General features: G+C 47.3%; 2 protein-coding genes across 7 annotated transcripts in view; one reads left to right on the top strand and one right to left on the bottom strand.

The window, feature by feature from the left end:
* Positions 1-1547: 1547 nt before the first annotated feature.
* LOC146036241 (uncharacterized) lies at positions 1548-22158 on the top strand. 4 transcript variants are annotated; one of them, XM_083160120.1, is made up of 11 exons: positions 1548-1593; positions 2371-3494; positions 5383-5490; positions 6781-6855; positions 7121-7225; positions 7607-7744; positions 8113-8292; positions 8384-8596; positions 10350-10541; positions 12783-12864; positions 18973-22158. In XM_083160120.1, the coding sequence occupies exons 2-10, from the start codon at positions 2373-2375 to the stop codon at positions 12861-12863; spliced, it is 2214 nt and encodes a 737-aa protein (XP_083016246.1). In that variant the 5' UTR covers positions 1548-1593; positions 2371-2372; the 3' UTR covers position 12864; positions 18973-22158. The 4 variants fall into 4 exon arrangements, with proteins under 4 accessions (XP_083016246.1, XP_083016244.1, XP_083016245.1 ...); XM_083160118.1 differs by lacking the exon at positions 1548-1593 and adding an exon at positions 1605-1762; XM_083160119.1 differs by lacking the exon at positions 1548-1593 and adding an exon at positions 1611-1740.
* A 3263-nt stretch (positions 22159-25421) lies between these two features.
* SLC44A4 (solute carrier family 44 member 4) overlaps positions 25422-27677 on the bottom strand; it is a 72658-nt gene continuing 70402 nt past the window's right edge. For all 3 annotated transcript variants that reach the window (XM_083160114.1, XM_083160115.1, XM_083160116.1), the window contains one exon: positions 25422-27119. In XM_083160114.1, the coding sequence (XP_083016240.1) occupies positions 26998-27119 (122 nt within the window). In that variant the 3' untranslated portion in view covers positions 25422-26997. The remainder of the gene's footprint in view (positions 27120-27677) is intronic.

The following is a 27677-nucleotide window of genomic DNA, read 5'->3' as shown; positions in this document are numbered from 1 at the left end:
AACAAACGGGAGATTTCTTCCCAAACCTCTCACTTTCTGATTCTCTCATCCTATCACATTTCCCCGATAGTTTCTAAAACTGAAAATATCCTCTTACTAAGTAATCTAGATCATGCCGATATTTACTTCATGCCTGTTGGTGCAAGATATTTCTATATATCATTAGTAACAAAATATTAGGGAAGTATTTTAGTTACAGTAATAACATTCCCGTCTGCAATATGGGGTTTCTTGTTTGCAACTATATATCCGTGTGATATTTATTTTCTTCTCACTCAGCACAATATACATGGTTAACGTGATGTCTATGCAATACCTTCCAAGGGGATGCAGTGCACTTTGAAATGTGTCCATGTTGACAGTGTCGACGTTCGGGTGAAAAACTGTCGAACTATTGACTGTCGACCTTGCCCATGTCGACATAATGCTTGCGTCGACCTAATGACATGTCAAAAATAGCCCATGTCGACCTAAACCCATGTCAACCTTGTCCGATGTCGACCTAGACCCATGTTGACCTTGCTGCATGTCAACCTATTGGTGTTGACCCAATGCTTGTCAACCTAGTTGTTGTAGACACTATGATCCACATCCACTAGAAAATATATTGACAGATCAATTGATCTGCCGATATATCTACAGACGGTTCGGGCAGCATGCTCTGCATACAAGCTGATCGATCCTTCGGGGCTGACATCACAACTGTCCTGCAGTGGCTGTTCAGGCAAGTTCTGCCAACAAGATAAGAACGCTAGGCAGATATGATCATTTCACTGAAGTTTTGTAGAGAACCTAAAACTGCTTTAAATACAGGGCATGCTTGGACTTGTAGTTCTACAGCTTGTAAACCACAGGATGCCAGTCTCTGAAGAATTTAGATTATATTCTGCAATGAATATTAGGTAATATTTATTAAAATAGTCTGAAAACGGGCCAGAATGGAGAAGCTGTCACTGGTGGAGAGGACTTGTTAAATAGGTGATAATAGATGGATTTAGGTCTTATCACCCATTAATAAATTTAGGACTTCAGTGCACCTCCCTTTAATAAATATACCCATATGCGCCTCTGTAGCTCCAAATAGCTTTAGTGTAATTGTGAACATATAACCAAGAGTAAATATTACTTTTATGATCCTGGAAATAGAGTGCACTGTCTCTTTAAAGGTGGGTGTGGTCTGCACACCTGGATGAGTAGGAGGGCCACACCCATGATAAATACCTGTGAACAGGTTATACCAACAATTAATAGGTGAGTGGAACTCTAGAATGTACCAAGACAGAAATTAATATCCATCTGCTATACTCGGGTTTTATATCACATTAACCCCTTCCAGGGAATCCCTACACTGCAGACACAGAGCCAGGAGGAAGCTCACACAGGCAGCGATGCAGTGTAATTATGTCACAGTGTGTATCTCCCTGCAGCTTGTTACTGCATCTGTGTGACATAAGGGAGATACACTGTAGCAGTATGGCTGCTGGCAGGGAAGGAGTTACACCTCAGTCTCAGGTATGTGTGCTGTGCACACCTCCACTCCCACCTTCTGTACTCTGTGGCCAGACTGGGACTGGGAGGTTCCTGGTGTGTGAGGTGAGGTGGCAGGGGAGGATCATACCCACTGGGACACAGCGGAGGACGGGGGACAGACACTGCCGTGCAATGGGGCTCCCACCTGGCACCTAGTCCTAGAGTGACCCTGTCCTGTGTCAGCTGCCTGCAGAGAAGGACTCGGAGCCTGTGAGTCACAGTGACAGAGCAGGTGGGTGGCGACTGTCATGGGGGAAGTGAGTACAGCATGGGTGACAGGACAGAGCAGGACAGCTGGAGGGGAATGACAGGGGGTCTTATAGAGTACAGGGATCTTTAGTAGAGGTGACAGTCTCATGTAGACCGTGATAGTCTCATGGGGTCTCTGCAGCATGAGATTATTATTGCTGCATGATCCACACACTGTGGGAGGAGAGGGGGCAAAGTTTACGGGAAGGTGTCAGTGGAATAAGTTGGTAATCCCAGTCTGGCCTCCGGCACATTCACTCCCTGCTACAAATGGCTCTCTGTTCTGTATGTGTGTGCAGCCTGCAGTGCTATGGACAAATTAAATAAAATACACCCCAGACGTGACAAGCCTGACGTAGGTAATTAATTATATGCTGTAGCGCACACCTACTCCGTATTCAGAGACTATAAAGTCATTCACAACAGGCAATATACAGACTTAAAACATTGACATAAGTAATTATTAAATTTAGGATTAATGTCTGCAGAATGTGGAAGGTGTCCGAAATTGTGTGCGAGATGTATTTGTAGACGTTTGTTTCATCTGTTCCAGTTATTTCCTACTTTAATACTCTCTCTTTTCTGTCCCAGCCATGTCCGATCTCTGCCGCCTGTGTTCCTGCCAGCTCCGTGGCTCGCGGCGAAAGTGGCTGTTCGGGGGTTCCAACACCCTCCCTGCGGTCCTCTCTCATATACTAGGTACTAATGTGGTACGTTCCACATCTGGATCACCTGACAGCAGGTCCCTCAGAGGAAAGGGGAGGCCAGAAGACGCTGAGTTTCTCTGCGGCAAATGCTGCCACACGCTCAATGTCTACCACCGATATGACTTGGTGTTGTCCCGTATGCGAGAGCTCTATGACCAACGTTCAACTCGTCTGTTGACGGAGCGGGAAAAGCTTTCGTTCACCCTACGTACCATCCACGCCAAGGCCTGGGGCCTTCCTCTGCCTGAGTACCATGGACATAACCCTGAACGCAATCATTCTGGCTATCGTGGTTCCTACAATGATCTCCGTTCACCCGGTTACTCCAAATCTAGAAATAATTCCCTTTCCCCAGGACCTAACTCACCATTTCCTGATCGCTCAGGCTCTTTCCGTGGTTCCCTAGGGTCGTTGTCCTCTGGGACACCTTCAAAGTCCTACCAACAACTTCTTGACCAAGACCGCTCACAGTGGGAGCACGAGACCTGGTGGGATGACCGGGCAGGTGGCTGTTCCCGTTGTGTGAGGGGGGAGAAGTGCCACTACTGCTCCTCCTGGAGGGTTTCGGATGCAAACTATGAATCTGTTTGCCCTGTACCGCGTAGAAATAGGCATAGTATGGAAAGACATGATAGCAACTCGTCCCTTCAAAGAAGCAAATCCCTGGGAAGCTTTGGTGGAGGCAGCAGTAAGGGGTCTCTGTCCTCTTTGTCTGCCACATCTTTGGAGGCCTTGTCCTTCACTGAGGAAGAGGAAACTGGAGTATTTTGGGAACCTCCCTTATTGTTGACCACCTCCCCTGTCGTGGGAGAAGTTTTGAAAAGCTTGAAAGAAATTAAATACACCCCAGTCACAACACCCACTCGGAGCAGGATACCGGTCCGGGGCCAACAGGCGGTGAGGGCAGAAAATGTGCACCAACAGATGGAACAGGGTAAAAGAACAGAGGAACCACTGGCTGAAGAAATGGGTGACAACTGGGATGCATACATGGTGATTGGATCTGAGGTATATATATGCATGTATATAATATATGTATCATTTTTTTTTTTTTATGCTAATATTCTTTCTGCTTTTGTGGAAAGTGGAACTAGAAGGCCTAGATCAAGTTTCCAGTCTGCTGGGCATGTGTAACCCGGCACATCCGCCTCCAGCAAAAGTAAATACGATTTTCTATTGGCTGACAGTAGGTTATGTTTGTTCTTGCTGACAGACGGTGTATAGCCCTGTATATAACGTACAGCATGATCCAATTGCACACACAAACCAAATATACAAATGATATTCCTTTATATTTGATGTCATATACCAAATATTAGCAACACACAATAGGCAAATACAGTTGGTGCAATCTGTGGGGTTATTTAACCATTTGAGTGCCAAGAACACTTGTCCAAATAGGTGTAGAATTTATTATTTATTTACAGTTTCTTATATAGCGGCAGCATATTCCGTTGCGCTTTACAATTGGAAACAACAGTGATTAAACAAACCGACATGGAGGTAGGAGGGCCCTGCTCGCAAGTTTACAATCTATAGGGATAATAGGAGGGATACATAAGGATAGGATCCCATAGCATGGCAGTCCCACCAGATTACAGGACAGTCCTGATGGGATGAAATTAGATATGAATGTTACTGGAGGTTGTGGAGGGTTCAGGAATATGATCGGCTTGCCTGAAGAGGTGAGTTTTCAGGGAACGCTTGGAGAATTGCCAAGCAAACCATTTTATTAACCCTTTCAGTGCCAATGATGCTGTGAGAGACCCTCAAAATATCTGTTAAAAATGCCCCTCACAGAATATATTTGCCTGTTATGGCAAAGAAAGTTAAATGCAGGCAGAAGGGAATATTCCGATTTCTAACACAATGTTATGTCACTGCACATGGGGGGTACAGAAGCAATGTGAGTAGAGTACGGTGCGGTGTATGTAAGGTGAATAAGCTGGGGATGAGCTGGGAGCTGTTTGCACTAAGTAGATTATGCCATGTGTTAAGCAACAGGCTGGGGATTTGCAGTACTGGACACATTCTGACATGCTTTGTAAGAGTATTGTAACTGCCCCTCAATATAACAATGTGCCTGTTTTAACACCATTGTCAGGGAATTTACAGTTGCTTAGTGTTTACTGCCATATTTCTAAAATTCTATTGCACATTCCAATTCGATCTCATCCCCCCACCTTCCAACAATTATTTCTTTTTAACAACATTTCTCTATGGGCCCCATTCAGACCTGCTCGCTTGGCTGCCTAACGGGCAGGTAAATGCCACCCGGCCGAACGCACGCCCATGAAACGCTGAGTGCCCACCCAAGAACGCCCCCTGCCTGTCAATTCAAAATTTGGCAGAGGCACTTGCTGCGGGGGTTTGGACATGCGCATTAAAGCCATTGCGCAGTCCCCTCAACCTCGGGTACACAATATTTAATGTTCTGCAGCAGACAGCTTCGTCCCATTGATGCAGTTTGCTAAAAATCTTCTTCACTGTTGAAGTGGATCATATCTGGGGGAGGGTGGTCTACTGTGACGGGGATGTTCCCCCAAATTTGGAGAGTCTCTGCCATTGGTTGCAGTAGAGAAATACGCTGCTGTGTAACATTTACCATGTTCCTGTCCCAATACAGAAAAGCCGCACCACCGTGTTCTATTCCTGCCACCATGATACACAGATGTGATCCTGTTCTTGGGGTGCGCCATAGTTTATTTTGTGGGCCAGAACCATGTTCTAAAATGTCTTTTTTAACAACTGACATATCCTCGGCTAAATGAATCCACTTATTCCAGCATTTGGAATATAAGTGGGAAAACAGGAGCAGAACATTATGACACTGCTATATCCAGCCCTGGTCGCAGCTCTATATCCCACTACAGTATCTCATCCATCTGTCTTTTAGGTCTGCAGCACCCAGGCCTCTCGCTCCCTTCATATCCGGGACACCCTACATTGGCTACAGACAGAGCTGAAGGCCACACAGGGAGGAGGGAACTTGCCAGGGCACCAGGTAATGGGCACATGTATAATCTAACATTATATGATGATGCAATGTTCTGTCATTTGTGTATATATGTCATTGTCAATACGTCATGCTAGTAATAACTGTATAATGTATATTTGTATCCTTGGCGTTTCTATGTCAGAATTACTGACTTGTTTGGTGACCTCAATTGGCTGTTATTGGGTTGCGGCATGTGTGATAATTAGACTGTACCTGGAACACCTAGAGTAGCACTTCCAGAAGGCAGTTCCGTATGGGTGTATATGTTGCATCTTCTGATTGAATTGGTATAGCCCAACTAATAGTCTCCTGGGTAAGAATGGAGGCCATTTTTTTTTCTACCCCCATTGTGATTGCAATGATAGTATGGGTGATCTGATTGTCTCAGACCCTTTCCAGAAGTTGCATCTGAGGGGGTGCCAAAACTGGTTTAATTGATCTTTTAATATGAATGTAGAATTTGCAGAATGTAAATGTTTATAGTCTTGCAGGAAGCAGTACATAAATAAGCCTCAAGGTGCAGAGAGCAGAATAATACCCCTTTCACACCGCACTTGTTAAACGGTATATTGCCGTTTTTTTCCCACTTCAAAACGTTTAAAGCTGCAGTGGGAAAGCGCCAGAGTTGATTTACCAGTTAAAGATAACCGGTATTTCAAAACGTTTAAAAAGCAGAGTCCTACACAGTTCAGAGCCGTTTTTTATGTAGTGAGAATGGCTCCAAAACGGTATTTAGTAAAAACAACAGATAACAGACCTGTCCCCTGCATTCTGCCTTGAAACGTGTTCAGGGGATTAAACGGGTTGACTGATGTGAATGGTACTTAAACGGTATTTAAAACGGCAATCTACTGCAATGTAAAGGCTCAGACCCGTTTTAAATACCGTAAAAAAATACTGTTTTTTTTTTTAAACGTTTTGGCAGTGTGAAAGCGGTATTATAGAGATTGTGTGGCACTGTGACCTCTGATTCTTTTACCTACTAAAGAACTCAATATTTTCACAGAAGCTTGAAAATTGTGACGGTTTAGCATCCTGTGCAATATTCCAAGTTGCCCTCTTTCCCATTCTGCTAATGTTATAATGTCAGTCGTGTATATACCTGACACAATAAGTTACACAGAAGCACAATGGGGGTGTACATCTATGTATGCGCAAGGTGGACGATTAGGAACATTGTCCATACACGTTGCTACTTTTAATATGGCCCCTAATGACTCCATAGTCTATATGACATTTTGGTATGGGGTTCCTGTGGATAAAGAATAAAACACCAGCTTATCCCATCTCTCCTAGGATCTCTCAACAGAACAGCAGGAGCTGATACGGGAACTCATGAGAAGTCTCAAATTTAAGGAAGAGGTCCTAGAGGTACGTGAAGGGGCGTCTTTGCGGTGCTGGAGGGAGAATGTGTTTCATTTTACACTTTGGGACAAATGTAATAGGGTGTGAGAATCAGAAAGGGGGAGATTTTGGGAGAGGTTTTCTTTTAAACCGGCAGTGAATTACATGGCAAAAATCACCCTGGGTGTTCGGCGTAAATGATTACTGCTCTACAAAATTGGAAATCTCCCCAAATTTTTTCTTTCTGATTCTCGCACCCTATTACATTTGGCCCTTTGTTTGGCCCCTTCAGGACTGTCTGACCTTACTGCTGACTCTGCCTGTGGCCTCGGAGCCCTCGGGGGACCTCATCATGGACTTTGTTGAGAAGATCCGGCTACGAGAAGAGCAGATAAAGGTGACGCCTTTACTTGTTCTGACCACCTTGCATTGGTGACATTCATGGCTTGGGGTCCACTTATGGTACATTGTCCTAGCCCATGTTCAGGGTGAGATATATCAAACCTTCTAAAGGGGAAAAGTGACGATATCCACAGTAACCAATCAGCTTGTAGCTGACACTTATCTGATATATTCTATAAAATGAAAGAACCAGATTGGTTGTTTTGAACACCTACTCCATTTGTGCTCTTTGGAAGGCTTGATTCATCTCAATCTCAAAACTGGTCATCAAGCTTCGTTCGCCTACCCCAAAGAGAAGCTCCAGGCAATGTATCATGGGAGGACATGGAAGCATTGGAGAATAACATTTCTCTTCCCACGCTGACTCTTTAATCAGAGAGAAGGGGACGAGCTGGAAGAGAGCAAGCGCCAAAGGGATGCCGAGGTTAAAAGTCTACAGGAGATGTTGAAAGCGAGAGAGGAGGACATATCGCGACTGTCAAAGGTTCTGCGCGAGAATCAAGACACCATAACTGTGAGTGGGGAATAGTCTGTTGTAGGGCAATGGTTGTGTGTGGGGTATAGTGGGGTCATGTTGTATTTAGCTATAGTGGAAGTTTAGTCTTCTACATTTATGTAAGATTACTGATCTATCTGTAATCTGTCTGCAATATTATTCTTGTTTATCTTCTGCATGCTATGGGTTCTGTCCTACTTGTATACAAGTCTCCCTCAGTTACTGGGAAATACAGACGATGATTATATTGTTCTAGCAGCAAACTATCTCCCTGGTCCTGGAGGTCCTTGGACAAGTGGTGGGACATGTCTGAGTGTTTCAGAAGTGCTTGGGGCCATTGAAAGTCTAGCAGACCCCATATCCGTGTTATCTGCTCCACCATACAGGCTTTGCGAGACATTCTTGGGGAAAAGGATTTTACGATCCAGCACTTAGAGTTGTCCCTGGACTCTGCAGTGCGGTCAGCAGCCTCGCAGGATGCTCTGCGCCTCTCTGCTCTGCGGGAGAAAGATGCCCTGGTTGCAGCACTGCAGGGGGCTCTGAGCAGCAGTAACCAGGACGTGCAGGTGAGGCCGCTGCATTGTACAACCATAGCCCATGCACTCTCTGCACCAAGACCTTCTCATAGTCACAGCCTGGACTCTCTCCCTACTGCAGGCCCTCGCAGACTCGCTCCTATCTGAGGGACTGGACAACCTTGGTGGCTCTTTTCCTGGTCTGTCTGCTCCTAATCCTCTCCTAGCCCAGCTGGAAGAGAAGGGTCGGCTCCTCTCCCAAGCCCATGCGGACAGTAAGCGGCAAAGCATCCAGCACCAGCGAGACATCCAGGAGCTGCTGAATGCTCTCAACGAGAGCCAGACCCTCCTTCAGGTAAGAGCTGTCTAAGACGTCTGTTCTACCTGGTAATGCATAATAGAAAAGGGGTAACAAGTGTCCCGAATAACCAGAAATATTGCTAAGGATATAGGGGATTTTGTCAATTTTTTTAGAATGAAGGTTAAAATCTAAGGTCCAAGTTGACACTGTAGGAAGGAGCTGGAGGCTGAAAAGCTGATTTTAAGGGTCAATGGCCATTGGCGAGGCCCCACATTGTGATAGCGTTGCCTAATTTCCGCTCTTCCTGTGACCCGGTGCTGGGGTCGGCAGTGATGTGGTTCAGCTGGGAATCTGGGAATGGGTTTCCCATGTGAATGATGTCTGAGCGACTTTGTGATGGTTCAGTGATCCCATTGTCTGTGTCCATTCATGCCCTCGGTGCCGGGATGTGTTAGATAACAGGAAGGTCCGGTCCCCTCGCTCTTCTTGGATTTCATGCTGTAATCGACCATATGTGTCTGAGTAAAGATATACATTATGTTAGCCCTGTGTTGGTGATTCTTTGTAACCTCACTATAAATTGTGATATAGGTGCCCACATGGAGGTGAGACCCTGAGTAAAGGGGTTGTGGTATAGCTGGTGGACGGTATCTAGGTCAACCATGTTATGGGTGACCAGGCTTAGTCAAACTGGTCTAGTTAGATGCCTAACGGTAGTCAACCGCGCCTAGAATGACAGTAAGATAGTTAGACGCAAGCGTTAGATCAACGGGAGTGTGATCGACAGTCACATGGTTGGCATGAGTCGTCTTTTTGGTGGCTATGGCGACATGGCTCAGCCCCAACTCCTGTGAAACTAGCCAATGGGAGTCGGGACTCGGGCTTATTGGATATAGAACAGCTGAGCGCTGTAAACCTGTGATGTGCTGGCTGATCGATGGGCAAGGCAGCCTGCATATATTTTTTTACATACAACTTTACATGTATGTTGACCAGTGGTGGCTGCAGAGCTGGGGCTGCTGCACAGTTCAAAATTCAAATAGGTGAACCACACCCACTGCCAGTGAGTCAGTTTGGAATGGCAGTTGGTGGCAGTTGTTGTGCCTCCCTATTTAAATTTTGATCTGTGCTGCAGCCGCTCCTCTGGCGCCTCCCCTGATGGTGATGTATGCGGTCTGCTACCCCTCCCCCTCTGTAGTCTTTGTACAGCGCTGCAGCCCGGGGCAGCATCCATCGTCCAGTATCAGAAGTACGCAGGAGAGGGCTTCCCGTATAGAATCACTTGCAGGAACAGAGTGAGGTCTCTAGAATGAGTTCTACACCATTGTAGTGAATGCTGTAGACAGAAAATGGCAAGCCGTTGATAATCGACCTAAACAGGTGGGTTTCCGGATGATATGTCCACACCATATGAACAACATGGTCAAAATGTCGACGCGTTCAAATGTTCAACGTGACAGTAGTCAACACAACATTTTTTGTGTATTTTTAGCATTTTCCCCGCTTTTTCATACTTTACCATCCACACGATTTGAAATGGTAACATAATGTGATGAAACCTACACTTTGACACCCTAAAAACATAAAAAAATACTTGTGTCAACCATTTTCACATGTCAAATTTTTTACCGTCGACCTTTGGACCTACACCCATGCAGGTATATTCAGTACACATTACTAGCAGCGTGTTGTTCATATGTGTGCCTGGTAAGTTACAGGATGCTAGCGCAGTATAGTAAGTCATTTGTTCTTAGAGGATTAATATCTATAATCAACCTCATTATAATGTCTGTCCTCCCTGGTACAGGGACAGCTGCAGCACTGCAAGAAGCGCCTGCAAGGCATGGCCCAGGAGCAGAAAGGGCTGCGAGATTCCCTGCAGGCCAAGGAGGCGGAGCTAAGGGAAGACCGGCGGAAGCACCAATCAGAATTGCAGGAAGCCCGTACGGACCTAGTGCAGCTTCAGGACACTGCCACTGAGAGAGATCAGACTACAAAGGTGGTGTAAAATTCCTGGGCCAGGAGCAGGGTTTATACTAGCCAAGTTCCAGTTATGCAATTATGAATAATCTATTAGAAAGGACCAAATACAGTATCAGAATAATACCGCAAATGAATAGCAGAGCAAATAAACCCAAAAAATACCGTATAATGCTCAAAAAAAGCAGCAAATGATATATCATATAATAAAAAGATGAAGTGAATATGGGTTACGGGTGTAACAGTACTTGCAAACTCTTTATACCCCTTTCACACCAGAAGCAATTTACCGGGTTAAAGATTTTCAACCCGGGAATTGGCTGAAAAACCCAGGTTTTTCTTTGGTGTGAAAGGGTCAGTACGGGTCTTAAATCCCGGCACTCCAACCATGGTCTTGACTAGGGTCGGGGTGCCAGGATTTACGACCCGTGTTGACCCTTTAACACCACAGAAAAACTGGGTTTTTCAGCAAATTCCCGGGTTGAAATTCTTTAACCTGGTAATTTGCTTCCTGTGTGAATTGGGGTCAGGCTGCACCCGGCACTCAAAAAGGCCGGGTATTTTCTGGGTGGCCAGTGTGAAAGTGGTATAAGTGACTAAAGTAAGATCAATGGCCTACCAAAAAGGACAACTGCTCACCATCAAAAGTTTGACGCGTTTCATCATGGTAAGAAGGTGACTTCTTCGGGGGTCAGTTTAAAGTCCTGTTGGGATTGGGCGACTTGACCGAAACTTGGGATCGCTCCAATAACTTGTTTACTCAAAGTATTTTGGGTTATGTTAAAATAATAATTGCATAATTTGATATATACTTTGGGTACTTATGTATTATCTGGGCTGCCGATTTTTTGATTGTATGCCTTAACTTAAGGCATACAATCAGATGCAATGCGATATCGCATCGCATCGCATCCGACCATATCGCATGCGATGCGATGCGATGACCCGATTTTTCCATAGGATTCAATGTTAAAATGGACTATCTAGTCCCCTACTATCCAAGTGGGCATGGAGTTGGATATAAACCTGTGGCGAGCGTAGCGAGCCACCGAGCCCGAAGCGTGGCGAGCGGACGGTATTCTGTGTCCCCTCGCGGGGCTCGCTACGCTCGCCACAGGTTTATATCCAACTCCATGCCCACTTGGATAGTAGGGGTATGAAAAGGACCCCTTTTCCCATTGAATTCCATGTTAAAATGGACTCAGTCCATTTTAACATTGAATCCTATGGAAAAATCGGGTCCATCGCATCGCATGGCACGGCATCGCATGGCATCGCATCGCATGCGATATGCTCGGATGCGATGCGATGGACCCGATTTCAAAATCGCAGCCCAGTTAGTACATAAGTACCATACTTTGTTGCAGATCTTTTGTTACAAAATGTGTTCATTTTAAACGTATCCCGATTGAGCTCTGTAACCAGCGGTCAAATCTAAGTTACGCCTGTACAATTCAGTCATGCTAGGATGCTAACAAGTGGTTACAGGTAGTCCCATTAATGTCAGTAAGGACTTCATACAAATCACCAGCCTGAAGTCTTTGCCTTGGATAATTGTTTTGGCTATGCAAGGCATATGTAGTTACAAAGATTTTGGGGGCTTCCGATTAAAGGTCTGCTCATGGTAAATAAATACATATAAAAATAGTATCCCTTACTAAAAACATAAAAAAAAAATGTATACTACATTTCCATAAGTACTAAACCTATGGGTCTTCTTTCCATATTGTGTTGTCAGAGGGATTTCACCGCTCCCAGAACCCCCTGGGGCCACTGCGCAATTCTGCTCCTAGACTCCCAGGTCATAAACCCGGAAGTCCAGTGACCGGTGCTGATCGCACAGAGCGGCTCTTATTGGGAGAGCGATTAGGATCAGCGCGATGTGTGGAAGAATGTTCAGCAAGAGGTTGATGCATCCTGCCCATACTGTACAATTATAGTATATATTCTATACATAGAAGAACAATATGAATGCATGGGCGTCATGATACCTTGGTTAGTGAAGAACAACCTGTAAATTACATTAATTTATTATATTTACAATGATTTTCCGTAAGCATTTAATGCAAAGTACAAAGCAGCCTATTACCAAGAGAAACCACTAAATACCCTGGAAAAATAAATGTGATTGGTGTTCGGCTATAATTCCTTGGAGACCAGGGAAAATGGGACTGACCATAGTCACATGACCGAACCCGACCAATGGCTGCCGCTGTCCAGGTGAATGTTCCTTTATCTCTCCATCTCCTGTGTCTTCTAGAAGCTGCTGCAGGATGCTCAGAGCAGAGACCAGACCATTAAGAGGCTGATCCTGAGTGGGGGGATGAGTAACACTCTGTGAGGTGAGTGCACACTGGGGGGAGATGTATCAAGCCTTAGAGACAGGAAGTAGCGTTTAGCTTCTAACTGTCACAGGACTGTGCTAGGTAAATGAAAGCTAGAAGCTGATTGGTTGCTTTTGTCAACTTCACTTTATCTCTTTCCAAGGCTTGATACATTTACAATGTTGCGATGGCCATGTTACTGGCGTTTCACACATGCACAATACAAAATGACTGGGGAAATGGCCACGGCGCCATTTTCCCAAAGACCTGCACATGCGCAGTAAACTCTGGGACAGCGCCAGGGTCCTCTAGTGCCAAGAATATACACCACTGCCGGCTATGGAGATCTGCACACGGACCTCCTCTTCTGTAGGTTCCCCAGTGCATACCATAGGCAGAGATGTGGAACCTTTTGGACCTATAGCTGTTTGTTAACTACACATCCCAGCATGCCCTGCAACAGTTTTAGCATGGGCAAATAGCAAAACTGTAGCAGGGCATGCTGGGATATGTAGTTCAACAGCTGGAGGGCCAAATGTTACCAAGTCCTATGGCAGGCATGAGGAAAAGAGGCCTGACTAAAGGCATGATTCAGGCCAGATCGCTTATCGGCAAATTTGAAGGTGACCGCAAGTGGTTAGCCGCCCAGACAGAGGGAGAGACTGCCCCTTGTAAATCTGTGCGTAAATTGTGAAAATCTTGCTATCATCCATACAAAATTCACACACCATCGAATAATTTTATCGATCTGTACGCACAGTCATCCGTTCATTGAACAGATTGCGAATTGGCACAACGGCAAACAACTTTGAATCAGGCACTAATATCATAGAGAACTATGCATACGGAACCATAGAGATGATTTGCTGGTGAGAGAGGCTGTCTGGGGTCAAAGCAGCTGCATACTGTACATCTGGGGGGGGGGGGGGTGTCTCTGCAACTCCTGCAGAAGCTTCAGACGTACAGGTGAAACAGAAACTGATACTTTGGGGGGGGGGGGGGGTGATCAGTTAGCCATGAAAGATCACCACGGGATAATTGATCACCTGGCGCTATCCAGTGATCCCAGATTCAGCAGTGATCAGGGATTTTTTTTCACCTGCCTCAACGTGTGAAAAAACAATCCATGTTAATGCATTAACGTCCACATTACTATAATAGGCGTTAACACAGCCTGAGGCCACAGCAATTTACCACAAATGATTGACCCCCGTCCCCTCCCTCCCCTATTTATTACAACAATCTAAAACATCAAAGATCTGACAGCAGTCAGAATAGATGATTCAATTATATAATAACTGAGTCAGTCATGCAAACATATGACATAAATGGAAATAAATGAGTGAGCATTGGAAGAATGAGTGCAAAGCAAGGCCGGGGCGCGCTGCTGGTGCTGGGAGGACATTGCATTGTGTAGTAAGAGGCCGGGGTGCGCTGCTGGTGCTGGGAGAACATTGCATTGTGTAGTAAGAGGCCGTGGTGCGCTGTTGGTGCTGGGAGGCCATTGCATTGTGTAGTAAGAGGCCTGGGCGCGCTGTTGGTGCTGGGAGGCCATTGCATTGTGTAGTAAGAGGCCGGGGCGCGCTGTTGGTGCTGGGAGGCCATTGCATTGTGTAGTAAGAGGCCGTGGTGCGCTGCTGGTGCTGGGAGGACATTGCATTGTGTAGTAAGAGGCCGGGGCGCGCTGCTGGTGCTGGGAGGACATTGCATTGTGTAGTAAGAGGCCGGGGCGCGCTGCTGGTGCTGGTAGGCCATTGCATTGTGTAGTAAGAGGCCGGGGCGCGCTGTTGGTGCTGGGAGGACATTGCATTGTGTAGTAAGAGGCCGCGGTGCGCTGTTGGTGCTGGGAGGCCATTGCATTGTGTTGTAAGAGGCCGCGGTGCGCTGTTGGTGCTGGGAGGCCATTGCATTGTGTAGTAAGAGGCCGTGGCGCGCTGATGGTGCTGGGAGGCCATTGCATTGTGTAGTAAGAGGCCGGGGCGCGCTGCTGGTGCTGGGAGAACATTGCATTGTGTAGTAAGAGGCCGGGGCGCGCTGCTGGTGCTGGGAGGACATTGCATTGTGTAGTAAGGGGCCGGGCACGCTGCTGGTGCTGGGAGGCCATTGCATTGTGTAGTAAGAGGCCAGGGTTTGCTGCTGGTGATGGGAGAACATTGCATTGTGTAGTAAGAGGCCGTGGCGCGCTGATGGTGCTGGGAGGCTATTGCATTGTGTAGTAAGAGGCCGGGGCGCACTGCTGGTGCTGGGAGGCCATTGCATTGTGTAGTAAGAGGCCGGGGCGCGCTGCTGGTGCTGGGAGGCCATTGCATTGTGTAGTAAGAGGCCGGGGCGCGCTGCTGGTGCTGGGAGGCCATTGCATTGTGTAGTAAAAGGCCGGAGCGCGCTGCTGGTGCTGGGAGGCCATTGCATTGTGTAGTAATAGGCCGTGGCGCGCTGATGGTGCTGGGAGGCTATTGCATTGTGTAGTAAGAGGCCGGGGCGCACTGCTGGTGCTGGGAGGCCATTGCATTGTGTAGTAAGAGGCCGGGGCGCGCTGCTGGTGCTGGGAGGCCATTGCATTGTGTAGTAAGAGGCCGGGGCGCGCTGCTGGTGCTGGGAGGTCATTCCATTGTGTAGTAATAGGCCGTGGTGCACTGCTGGTGCTGGGAGGACATTGCATTGTGTAGTAAGAGGCCTTGTGTAGTAAGAGGCCTGGGCGCACTGCTGGTGCTGGGAGGTCATTCCATTGTGTAGTAATAGGCCGTGGTGCACTGCTGGTGCTGGGAGGACATTGCATTGTGTAGTAAGAGGCCGGGGTGCGCTGCTGGGAGGACATTGCATTGTGTAGTAAGAGGCCGGGGCGCGCTGCTGGTGCTGGGAGGCCATTGCATTGTGTAGTAAGAGGCCGGGGTGCGCTGCTGGGAGGACATTGCATTGTGTAGTAAGAGGCCGGGGCGCGCTGCTGGTGCTGGGAGGTCATTGCATTGTGTAGTAAGAGGCCGTGGTGCACTGCTGGTGCTGGGAGGACATTGCATTGTGTAGTAAGAGGCCGGGGTGCGCTGCTGGGAGGCCATTGCATTGTGTAGTAAGAGCCCGGGGAGCGCTGCTGGTGCTGGGAGGCCATTGCATTGTGTAGTAAGAGGCCGGGGCGCGCTGCTGGTGCTGGGAGGCCATTGCATTGTGTAGTAAGAGGCCGGGGCGCGCTGCTGGTGCTGGGAGGCCATTGCATTGTGTAGTAAGAGGCCGGGGCGCACTGCTGGTGCTGGGAGGTCATTGCATTGTGTAGTAAGAGGCCGTGGTGCACTGCTGGTGCTGGGAGGACATTGCATTGTGTAGTAAGAGGCCGGGGCGCGCTGTTGGTGCTGGGAGGCCATTGCATTGTGTATTAAGAGGCCGTGGTGCGCTGCTGGTGCTGGGAGGACATTGCATTGTGTAGTAAGAGGCCAGGGCTCGCTGCTGGTGCTGGGAGGACATTGCATTGTGTAGTAAGAGGCCGGGGTGCGCTGCTGGGAGGACATTGCATTGTGTAGTAAGAGGCCGGGGCGCGCTGCTGGTGCTGGGAGGCCATTGCATTGTGTAGTAAGAGGCCGGGGCGTGCTGCTGGTGCTGGGAGGCCATTGCATTGTGTAGTAAGAGGCCAGGGTGCGCTGCTGGTGCTGGGAGGACATTGCATTGTGTAGTAAGAGGCCGGGCGCGCTGCTGGTGCTGGGAGGCCATTGCATTGCGTAGTAAGAGGCAGTGTTGCGCTGCTGGTGCTGGGAGGCCATTGCATTGTGTAGTAAGAGGCTGGGGCGCGCTGCTGGTGCTGGGAGGACATTGCATTGTGTAGTAAGAGGCCAGGCGCGCTGCTGGTGATAGGAGGACATTGCATTGTGTAGTAAGTGGCCGGGGTGCGCTGCTGGTGCTGGGAGGCCATTGCATTGTGTAGTAAGAGGCCGGGCGCACTGCTGGTGTTGGGAGGACATTGCATTGTGTAGTAAGAGGCCGGGGCGCGCTGCCTGGTGCTGGGAGGACATTGCATTGTGTAGTAAGAGGCCACGGTGCGCTGTTGGTGCTGGAAGGCCATTGCATTGTGTAGTAAGAGGCCGTGGTGCGCTGTTGGTGCTGGGAGGCCATTGCATTGTGTAGTAAGAGGCCGGGGCGCGCTGTTGGTGCTGGGAGGCCATTGCATTGTGTATTAAGAGGCCGTGGTGCGCTGCTGGTGCTGGGAGGACATTGCATTGTGTAGTAAGAGGCCAGGGCTCGCTGCTGGTGCTGGGAGGACATTGCATTGTGTAGTAAGAGGCCGGGGCGCGCTGCTGGTGCTGGGAGGCCATTGCATTGTGTAGTAAGAGGCCGTGGCGCGCTGCTGGTGCTGGGAGGATATTGCATTGTGTAGTAAGAGGCTGTGGCGCGCTGCTGGTGCTGGGAGGACATTGCATTGTGTAGTAAGAGGCAGTGTTGCGCTGCTGGTGCTGGGAGGACATTGCATTGTGTAGTAAGAGGCCGGGGCGCGCTGCTGGTGCTGGGAGGACATTGCATTGTGTAGTAAGAGGCGGGGGCGCGCTGCTGGTGCTGGGAGGCCATTATTGCATTGTGTAGTAAGAGGCCGTGGCGCGCTGCTGGTGCTGGGAGGCCATTGCATTGTGTAGTAAGAGGCTGGGGCGCACTGTTGGTGATGGGAGGCCCTTGCATTGTGTAGTAAGAGGCCGGGGTGCGCTGCTGGTGCTGGGAGGCCATTGCATTGTGTAGTAAGAGGCCGGGCGTGCTGCTGGTGCTGGGAGGTCATTGCATTGTGTAGTAAGAGGCCGGGGCGCGCTGCTGGTGCTGGGAGGCCATTGCATTGTGTAGTAAGAGGCCGGGGCGCGCTGCTGGTGCTGGGAGGCCATTGCATTGTGTAGTAAGAGGCCGGGCGCGCTGCTGGTGCTGGGAGGTCATTGCATTGTGTAGTAAGAGGCTGTGGTGCGCTGCTGGTGCTGGGAGGCCATTGCATTGTGTAGTAAGAGGCCGGGGCGCGCTGCTGGTGCTGGGAGGCTATTGCATTGTGTAGTAAGAGGCTGGGGCGCGCTGCTGGTGCTGGGAGGTCCTTGCATTGTGTAGTGAGAGGCCGGGGCGCGCTGCTGGTGCTGGGAGGCTATTGCATTGTGTAGTAAGAGGCTGGGGCGCGCTGCTGGTGCTGGGAGGTCCTTGCATTGTGTAGTGAGAGGCCGGGCCGCGCTGCTGGTGCTGGGAGGTCCTTGCATTGTGTAGTTAGAGGCCGGGGCGCGCTGCTGGTGCTGGGAGGCCATTGCATTGTGTAGTAAGAGGCTGGGGCGCGCTGCTGGTGCTGGGAGGTCCTTGCATTGTGTAGTGAGAGGCCGGGGCGCGCTGCTGGTGCTGGGAGGCCATTGCATTGTGTAGTAAGAGGCCGTGGTGCACTGCTGGTGCTGGGAGGCCATTGCATTGTGTAGTAAGAGGCTGGGGTGCACTGCTGGTGCTGGGAGGTCATTGCATTGTGTAGTAAGAGGCCGTGGCGCGCTGATGGTGCTGGGAGGTCATTGCATTGTGTAGTAAGAGGCTGGGGTGCACTGCTGGTGCTGGGAGGTCATTGCATTGTGTAGTAAGAGGCCGGACACGCTGCTGGTGCTGGGAGGTCATTGCATTGTGTAGTAAGAGGCTGGGGCGCGCTGCTGGTGCTGGGAGGTCCTTGCATTGTGTAGTGAGAGGCCGGGGCGCGCTGCTGGTGCTGGGAGGCCATTGCATTGTGTAGTAAGAGGCTGGGGTGCACTGCTGGTGCTGGGAGGTCATTGCATTGTGTAGTAAGAGGCCGGACACGCTGCTGGTGCTGGGAGGTCATTGCATTGTGTAGTAAGAGGCTGGGGCGCGCTGCTGGTGCTGGGAGGTCCTTGCATTGTGTAGTAAGAGGCTGGGACACGCTGCTGGTGCTGGGAGGTCCTTGCATTGTGTAGTAAGAGGCCGGGGCGCGCTGCTGGTGCTGGGAGGTCCTTGCATTGTGTAGTAAGAGGCTGGGGCGCGCTGCTGGTGCTGGGAGGACATTGCATTGTGTAGTTAGAGGCCGGGGCGCGCTGCTGGTGCTGGGAGGCCATTGCATTGTGTAGTAAGAGGCTGGGGCCTGCTGAGGCCATCCCTGGATGCTCATGAATCTAACTGTTGTCTCTTCTCTTTCAGGTCTGATGATCATCTAGTCATCCGATGGGAGCGGAGATGTCACTTATATTAATATAGTATTTGTTTGTTAGCTGGGAATACAGTTCTGGGATCACTTGGCTTTGTGAGCGGTTGGTGGGCCTTGAGTGACCAGGGGATAATGAGGGGGTGCCAGATGTGAGGTTATATGGCTTACTGAGGAGAGTGCCAGGCCTGAGGTCACATGGGTTATTGAGGGGGTGCCAGATGTGAGGTTATATGGCTTACTGAGGAGAGTGCCAGGCCTGAGGTCACATGGGTTATTGAAGGGGTGCCAGGCCTGAGGTCACATGGGTTACTGAAGGGGTGCCAGATGTGTGGTCACATGGGTTATTGAAGGGGTGCCAGGCCTGAAGTCATATGGATTATTGAGGGGGTGCCAGATGTGGGGTCACCAGGGTTATTGAGGGGGATACCAGGCCTGCTATCACCCGCATTGCTGACTAAGGGAGCTGGCCTGAGGGTTTGCCAGGGCTGGGGTCACATGGAAGCTCACCCACTACTACAGGATTGGCATACTGGTATAAACTATTGTGGTGTGAGGGTAAGAACACCAATCGCTACACAGTATGACTGGGGAAGGATGGATGGTGCAGGATTACTCAGGATTATAGTTTGTATATAGTCTCCTTGGTTACTATACCTCTATATACTGTACATATATGGCTTTCTATCGAAGGACCGTAATTTCTATTTTCAACTTACTTACCGATTCCTTCAGTTGGGGGGTGTACCGGTGCTCTGATGCTGCCATTTAGGGGAATAGGTGACCTGTTCCTCTGGAGCGGTTCAGGTCACGTACTAGAGAAACATAACCTTTTCTGTATTATGGGTCTGAGAAGGGTTCACTTGCAAAGCAAATTTGGTTTGCTAATGAACAAAACCATGCTGCATTGCAGGTGGGGCAGATGTAACAAGTGCAGAGTTATATTTGGGTGAGCTATTTTGTTTCTGTGCAGGGTAAATACTGACTGCTTTAATTTTGCACTGCAATATAGATATCAGTTTGAAGTACAAACCCCACCCACATCTAACTTTCTGCACATGTTACATCTGCCCCACCTGCAGTGCACATGGTTTTGTCCATTAGCAAACCAAATGTGGTTTGTGAGAGAACCTGAATCACCCCCTATGTTATATGTAGGATAATGCACTCTGTGCTGTACTGTACCTTCTGCTTATCTGATGTCAGATGAATATCTTATATGAAGAGTCGTTAATGGAACACTGGACCTTTCCTCACAAACCCGCCTGTGTGTGATTTGGGGACCTGCCCTCCCTATATTATTAATAGGAGTGACGAGGATGCGGCACTCCCATTATGTTTACTTTAAACCTATCATGAACAAAAAGTCTAAAAAGCAGAGTAATCTCGTCTGCTGCACTCAGGTTCTTAGGGGGTTATTCTAGTTCACCCTGACAAAATCCTTCTTAGATGGACAAAACCATGTTCACTGCAGGGGGGCAGATGTAACTTGTGCAGAGAGAGTTAGATTTGGGGGGGGGGGGGTTACTTCAAAGTGAGATCTATATTGCAGTGTAGAAATAAAGCAGTCCGTATTTTCCCTTCACAGAAACAAAATAACTCACCCAAATCTAATTCTCTCTGCACATGTTACATCTGCCCCCCTGCAGTGCACATGGTTTTGTCCATCTAAGAAGGATTTTGTCAGAGTGAACTAGAATAAGGCCCTTAGTGACAAAAAGTCATCTTTATTTAGTTATCAATAACGATAGTACATTTCCCATGCTACATTACTATAACTTTATGTAATATCAATATCCCAACATTAGTTGTTTATTTACACAAATATTAAAAACAAAGCATTAGTGTAACACAAGTTACAGTTAAATGGGCTGGCTCTTGTTCTTTATCTACTTTTAATTTGTTTTATCAAGCGTATGTAGGGAATCCTATAATAACAGAATGTGTTCCTCACCAGTGTTATACACGCCAGCAGCCACTAGATGGCACCAGATGAAGCAATTCAAGTGTTGCTCTGTTCTAGCAGACCGTTACGGGCAAGTTATGTCATTTTGGTAACTAGTTATTAAATAATGTATGTAAACAATTAATAAAGAATGTACTAGACTAATTGATCTTACATAAGATTATAATGAAGGATAAGGAATTTATTGTTTTAATGGGCAATTGAATAAAGCTTGAGTGTTTGTTTTTAGACTTGGACGTGTATGCACCAAACAGAACTCTACATTTTGTTCTGGATTATGAGATATCAGACATTCTGTGACTATAAAGCACAATTTTGTTATATACAGGAATCAGTGGTACATTTGTAATGGCCACAATGACCTACAGTGGGATTTACATTGTTCCTTATAAATTATAAATAAGAAGCACCTGTTTACATCACGTGTGCATTTTATATCATACGTGCCAGCTCACCATACGGAAAATGCTGCAGATTGTACATACCGTATTCTGTGTAGGTGGGGTGGGGGTATATTTTCTCTGGTCTTCCACACTGGTCTGGGAATACCGAATTGGTACTAGCACTGCTACATATTAGGGTACCAGGACATTAATGATGGAAGATAGATCATGCTCTTGTTAGATACTGTACTAGGCTCAAGTATTTTATCTTCTGACTGCCATACGCTTTGCTTATTAATAACTGCCATCAAAATACAGCACTTAATCGTCTAAGTTCATATGTGCTGCAAGAGGATGCTGTACTTCTACAGCAACAAAATAACTTTCCTCTAGCTGATGATGTATGAATTACTGGATAATGAAACGCACCCACTGTCAGTCTCTCTGATTTCTGCCATCGGAAGAAGAGTGACATATTGATAATCACCCTTGCATTCTATTCATCAGGACTGGCCTTGATTGTAGACTGCCATTTACTTGACTGCCGCAGACACATCCTCTTCATATAGTGCACAAAGTCCTACGGGTTTCCCCACCATCTTACAGTAGAGGACGCCCGCCGGTATTGCCAAAGCTCTCTTGGTGGTGGTCAAGACTGCCAGCTCCTACCTCTTGCTTTCGGAGTATGCTGCAAATGGAAATATATGCCAGGGCGTGGTACTTCGCCACATGGTGGGATACATCAAATCTGATGAGTCAATGGTCATTTGTATTTATTCATGTCTCTGGGATGTAATCTGCTTCAATTTTGTGAATAAAATGTCTATAAATTGTATTTGAGTGTTGTAGTTGATTAGTCACACATGCATATATGTGTGAGCCCACGGTTCTGGGCATACAATACACCACACACAGAGGTGTTGTACTCTCTCTTTAATGTGTTGATAGTGTCATTCATCCATTCTTGTTATACTGAGTGTCCCCACTAGAGGGCTCCAGGTGAAGAGATATTGGTAGAAGAAGACAACACATGTATATCCAGTGTATAGGTCATAGGGTCGGTAACAAGACCGTAGACAATCATTAGTTCAACTTTTTTTTTTTTTTTTTAACTCATGTTGACCTTTTTTGATAACAAATAAAACAGTGCAAGACAATGCCCATAGGGAAAGCCGCACCGGGTAAGATGGCATCAGGGTGTCCGAGAAATAGAGTCCAACAGCCAGTCCGGAATTGGGTGAACTCCTTGAGGTAATCCCAGAATGAGCCAACAGTGATTGACTCCTGATGAAGGACTTGGTCTAAAACGATTTGAGTGTGACTAGGACGCTCGACTTTCCCTGTGGAGAATTGCTGTTGGTTCATTCTCAGACCCCCCCAGGGCTGCCGTCAGAAATTGTGGGGCCCTGGACTGACCAATTGGGCAGGGCCCTCATAGGGCTGGGTGCTACAGTGTAAGTGGCATATATATATATATACACACACAAATATATACAGTATATATCTATATCTATAGATTATATATACACATACACCAGGGGCCTTAATCTGAGCCTGGGCTGCTTGACTCACCTGCTCCAGCTGTATGCCGCGGGTCCCATCGCGATCACGGGCTCTCCTCCTGCTCAGCTCCGGCAGCTCATGCTGCCAGCTACCTAGAAACTCCCTCCTCCTCGTCTGTCAGGCAGAGCCGATGGTCACTATCGGCTCCTCTATGCACCGCTTCTTTACTGCCAGAGACGCTGACGCTGAACACTACCATTATGAATAAGGCTCCTGATTGGCTGCCCTACGAAAGTCCGGGCTCCTGATTGGCTGCCAATTAGGAAGCTCCTATTGGCTGGGGGCTAGTGCCACTGATATATTCATAATTTGCTGTTAAGGGTCACCGTCTCTGGCAGTGCGGTACTAACCGTAATGCTGCCATACGGGCCCTTGGGACTAGAGGGGCCCAGGACTCGAGTACCCCTAGACCCCCCCCCCCCCTGTCGGCGGCCATGGACACCCCGATGCCATCTGACCCGGTGCTACTTTCCCTGTGGGCATTGTCATGCACGGTTTTAATTGTCTATAGATTGTATATTGAATACCCAGAAGATAAAAGGTCATCTGCACTATTGCTTATTCCTTTATGTCTCCCAGGCTATATAGGACTCCGGTCGTGTGGATTGGGAGATTATCTTTATAGATTTGGACCACCAGATTACTTACTTTACAACCAGTTTGAATACTACAAACAATGGGCCTTATTCTAGTTCACTCTTTCTGACAAAATCCTTCTTAGATGGACAAAACCATGTGCACTGCAGGGGGGGGGGGGGGGGCAGATGTAAAATGTGCAGAGAGAATTAGATTTGGGTGGGGTTTTACTTCAAAGTGAGATCTATATTGCAGTGTAAATATAAAGCAGTCAGTATTTTTCCTGCACAGAAACAAAATAACTCACACAAATCTAATTCTCTCTGCACAGTTTCCATCTGCCCCACCTGCAGTGCACATGGTTTTGTCCATCTAAGAATTATTTTGTCAGAAAGAGTGAACCAAAATAAGGCCCAATATCCTGGGAACTAGCAGTTGATACTTTTGGACCCATGTATTTGGTGACATAATTATATATATATATATGTTGTGATTTTATGTAAGGTCCCACATTGAGCGATTTGGTTGCGCACATGCTTTATATTGACCTTTTTCATGTCGACCAATAGCGGTCGATCTATTTGTTTGTCCACCTTTTTATTGTCTACCCGCCAAGTACATGACGTATATCCATTCCAGTGTAGTGATGTGCAGATTATCAGCAATCTCAGACTCCGCAATCCACGTAAATATCTTATACTTACCTGATGGCATGGCGGGGTCCAGAACTGTAACCTTATACTTACCTGATGGCATGGCTGGGTCCAGAACTGTAACCTTATACTTACCTGATGGCATGGCGGGGTCCAGAACTGTAACCTTATACTTACCTGATGGCATGGCGGGGTCCAGAACTGTAACCTTATACTTACCTGATGGCATGGCGGGGTCCAGAACTGTAACCTTATACTTACCTGATGGCATGGCGGGGTCCAGAACTGTAACCTTATACTTACCTGATGGCATGGCGGGGTCCAGAACTGTTACCTTATATGGCGGAGTCCAGAACTGTAACCTTATACTTACCTGATGGCATGGCTGGGTCCAGAACTGTAACCTTATACTTACCTGATGGCATGGCGGGGTCCAGAACTGTAACCTTATACTTACCTGATGGCATGGCGGGGTCCAGAACTGTAACCTTATACTTACCTGATGGTATGGCGGGGTCCAGAACTGTAACCTTATACTTACCTGATGGCATGGCGGGGTCCAGAACTGTAACCTTATACTTACCTGATGGCATGGCTGGGTCCAGAACTGTAACCTTATACTTACCTGATGGCATGGCGGGGTCCAGAACTGTAACCTTATACTTACCTGATGGCATGGCGGGGTCCAGAACTGTAACCTTATACTTACCTGATGGCATGGCGGGGTCCAGAACTGTAACCTTATACTTACCTGATGGCATGGCGGGGTCCAGAACTGTTACCTTATATGGCGGAGTCCAGAACTGTAACCTTATACTTACCTGATGGCATGGCTGGGTCCAGAACTGTAACCTTATACTTACCTGATGGCATGGCGGGGTCCAGAACTGTAACCTTATACTTACCTGATGGCATGGCGGGGTCCAGAACTGTAACCTTATACTTACCTGATGGTATGGCGGGGTCCAGAACTGTAACCTTATACTTACCTGATGGCATGGCGGGGTCCAGAACTGTAACCTTATACTTAACTGATGGCATGGCGGGGTCCAGAACTGTAACCTTATACTTACCTGATGGCATGGCGGGGTCCAGAACTGTAACCTTATACTTACCTAATGGCATGGCGGGGTCCAGAACTGTAACCTTATACTTACCTGATGGCATGGCGGGGTCCAGAACTGTAACCTTATATGGCGGAGTCCAGAACTGTAACCTTATACTTACCTGATGGCATGGCTGGGTCCAGAACTGTAACTTTCTTCACACACCGTAATGGTAAGAAAATGCCACACTTTAGAAGGAATCAATTTATTAAACTCTTTGGAAAATAGTAATCTTGTCTGTGCATCTATTCACACAAATATACAGTTATGTACACGTGAAGTCTCATGGCGTATACCGTAAAATAGCTAACCCTAATCTATAATCTGTAGATAAAAATCTGTCATTTATATACATTGTATAAATATGTACACCATAAAGTGCGTTCCATTGAAATCTATGGCTCTATGTAGCCCCAACCCCTTGCTTCATAGATGTTGCTGCAGACTCCTGACTCCTTCTCGTTGACGGTAACGCGTAAAGCATTCAGTCTGGAGACACCGGGGGCAACATCCAGCCAGGAAGCAGAGGGTGAGGGGCGAGGTCAGTATAGTCAGTATAAACATAGGGCATATACTGAATCAGATCCCCAAAATCCTGATTTAGGGAACCTAGATGAATTTAAAATGAAATAAAAACAGGCCTGGGCTAATTTCCACTTTTGCGTTAACATCGCAAAACAAAATGGCTAACCCCCAACTAAAAACTGCCTTTTGAAATGTTAGTTAGTACAACTTACCCCATTGGTATATGGATATGGTAGAGATCACATTGCTGGTTTTGGATTACATTTACAATAAAATAAAAGGTTAATAGATGTAAACTAATAATTAAACTCAGTACAAGTCAAATAAGACACAGTGATTACAAGTTGAAAAGAACACGACACGTAAGAGGCGTTAAGAACACCGTTCGCCTTCACATAGAGGAAGCAGCCATTTTGTGGGCTACAGTCATGACAATGCTGCCAACTAACTTACAAGCAGCTGGTGCTCCCAATTAGGCACCTTAAGACCGCTGCCGAGAGCGCCACAATTTCTGGGGCCACCTAAACCATAATGAGTAACCTGTGGTTCATTTAGTGGGGTCCCTTAAATTAACACCCCCCTCCACCTCAATGGTTTACAAAGGGAAGAGAGGGGTGGCATTAAAAGGAGTTCCTAGTACCCTTTCACCAGTTATGACCTCTGACCTTAGGCTCATACTCTTGGTGCTCTGACTTAAAGATGTCTGCCTCTGCTGCATAAAGTAGACAGGATCTTTTCAAAATGGCTACCTCCACTGCATGAAGAAGACAGCATCTATTCAAAATGGCTGTCTCCGCTAGATGAAGACAGCAACTATTCATAGTGCAATATAACGGCTTGTATTACAGTAGAAGGAAAGACAATAGAAAGCCTCTGTCACAGTTATGAGGTCACGGAAGGATTGGACAAGCACCGTGCCAAATTCTTCTCACTCTCCTGCTGGCCACACATGCAACGTATCAAGTATCCCCAATGCCCGTGACTCTAGTCGGCCCATGGCCACAGTCGGCCTGTCCGAGCAGTCATCTGGCCAAACACATGGCACAAGCGTCCTGACCAACAGGGTACATTTTGGAAAGCACATGATTGGTCAATGCATGGCTAACATCAAACCCTACTTCATTAAAGGAGTGTCAATGAAATGTAAACTAAAATGTCACTTTGCAATCTCTGGCTGACAGCAGAAAGTGATTGAATTGCAAACAAAATTGAATTAAAAAAAAAAAAGCATTAAATGTCTACGTGTGAATTATTTTTTCTTTTTCTTCTCATCCTTAGGTGGCCGATTCTTCTTGTTTAGGATTTTCATGAGCGACTTGGGCATGTAGTATGGTTTTTCTGCAGAGCCATCATTCCTTTCCAAGTCTTCCACTAGGGAATAAAATAAAGAAATTCAGGGGCCCTATTCGGATTTGGAAATAAAGCAAAAAAAAAAAAAAAAACAACAACATTGCAACAAAGAAAAATCATGCTGCGCTGCAGGGGGGGGGGGCAGATGTAAAACGGCAGCGAGATGTAGATGTGGTAGGGGGGGTCCAAACCTAAATATAAATTGCAGTGTACAAATAAATGTGTCCATCATTTGTAGGCTACAGGAAAAAGTAGGCCGAATTTATCCTGCACAGAAAAAAAAAATTCCCCATACTCCAACACCAAGGCTGAATTATGTTTAATGTGAGCGTGAGTTTGAGCAAGTAGGAGCCAGTGCCCTTGGGGGAGCACCAGTCTATAATGGGGTTGTACAGATCACCAGAATGGGGTTTTGCTTACTACCAATCAGATGAGGGACCGTTTCAGTGCTCCAATGATGATCTGTCTTAGGAACCTTTGAAAAACCAATCCTGTTTTTTGAGCTCTTAGAGGCCAAAAAGGCCCAAGTCCCTAATAACCACCTTATCGGGAGTTCAAAGATGTAGTTTGGAACAGATG

This window comes from Crinia signifera, chromosome 9 (genome assembly GCF_055691185.1).
Source record: "Crinia signifera chromosome 9, ASM5569118v1, whole genome shotgun sequence".
Classification (NCBI taxonomy): Eukaryota; Metazoa; Chordata; class Amphibia; order Anura; family Myobatrachidae; genus Crinia; species Crinia signifera.
Note: the sequence above shows the minus strand (reverse complement) of the source record. Positions and strands in the feature narration are given on the sequence as shown.

Bases quoted from the DNA above. Each gene is read 5' to 3' on its own strand.
- LOC146036241 (XM_083160117.1), top strand. From the start codon at position 2,090: ATGGACAAATTAAATAAAATACACCCCAGACGTGACAAGCCTGACGTA. The intron at 6,856-7,120 runs GTACGTGAAGGG...TGGCCCCTTCAG, and splicing joins TTAAGGAAGAGGTCCTAGAG to GACTGTCTGACCTTACTGCT. The intron at 8,597-10,349 runs GTAAGAGCTGTC...TCCCTGGTACAG, and splicing joins AGAGCCAGACCCTCCTTCAG to GGACAGCTGCAGCACTGCAA.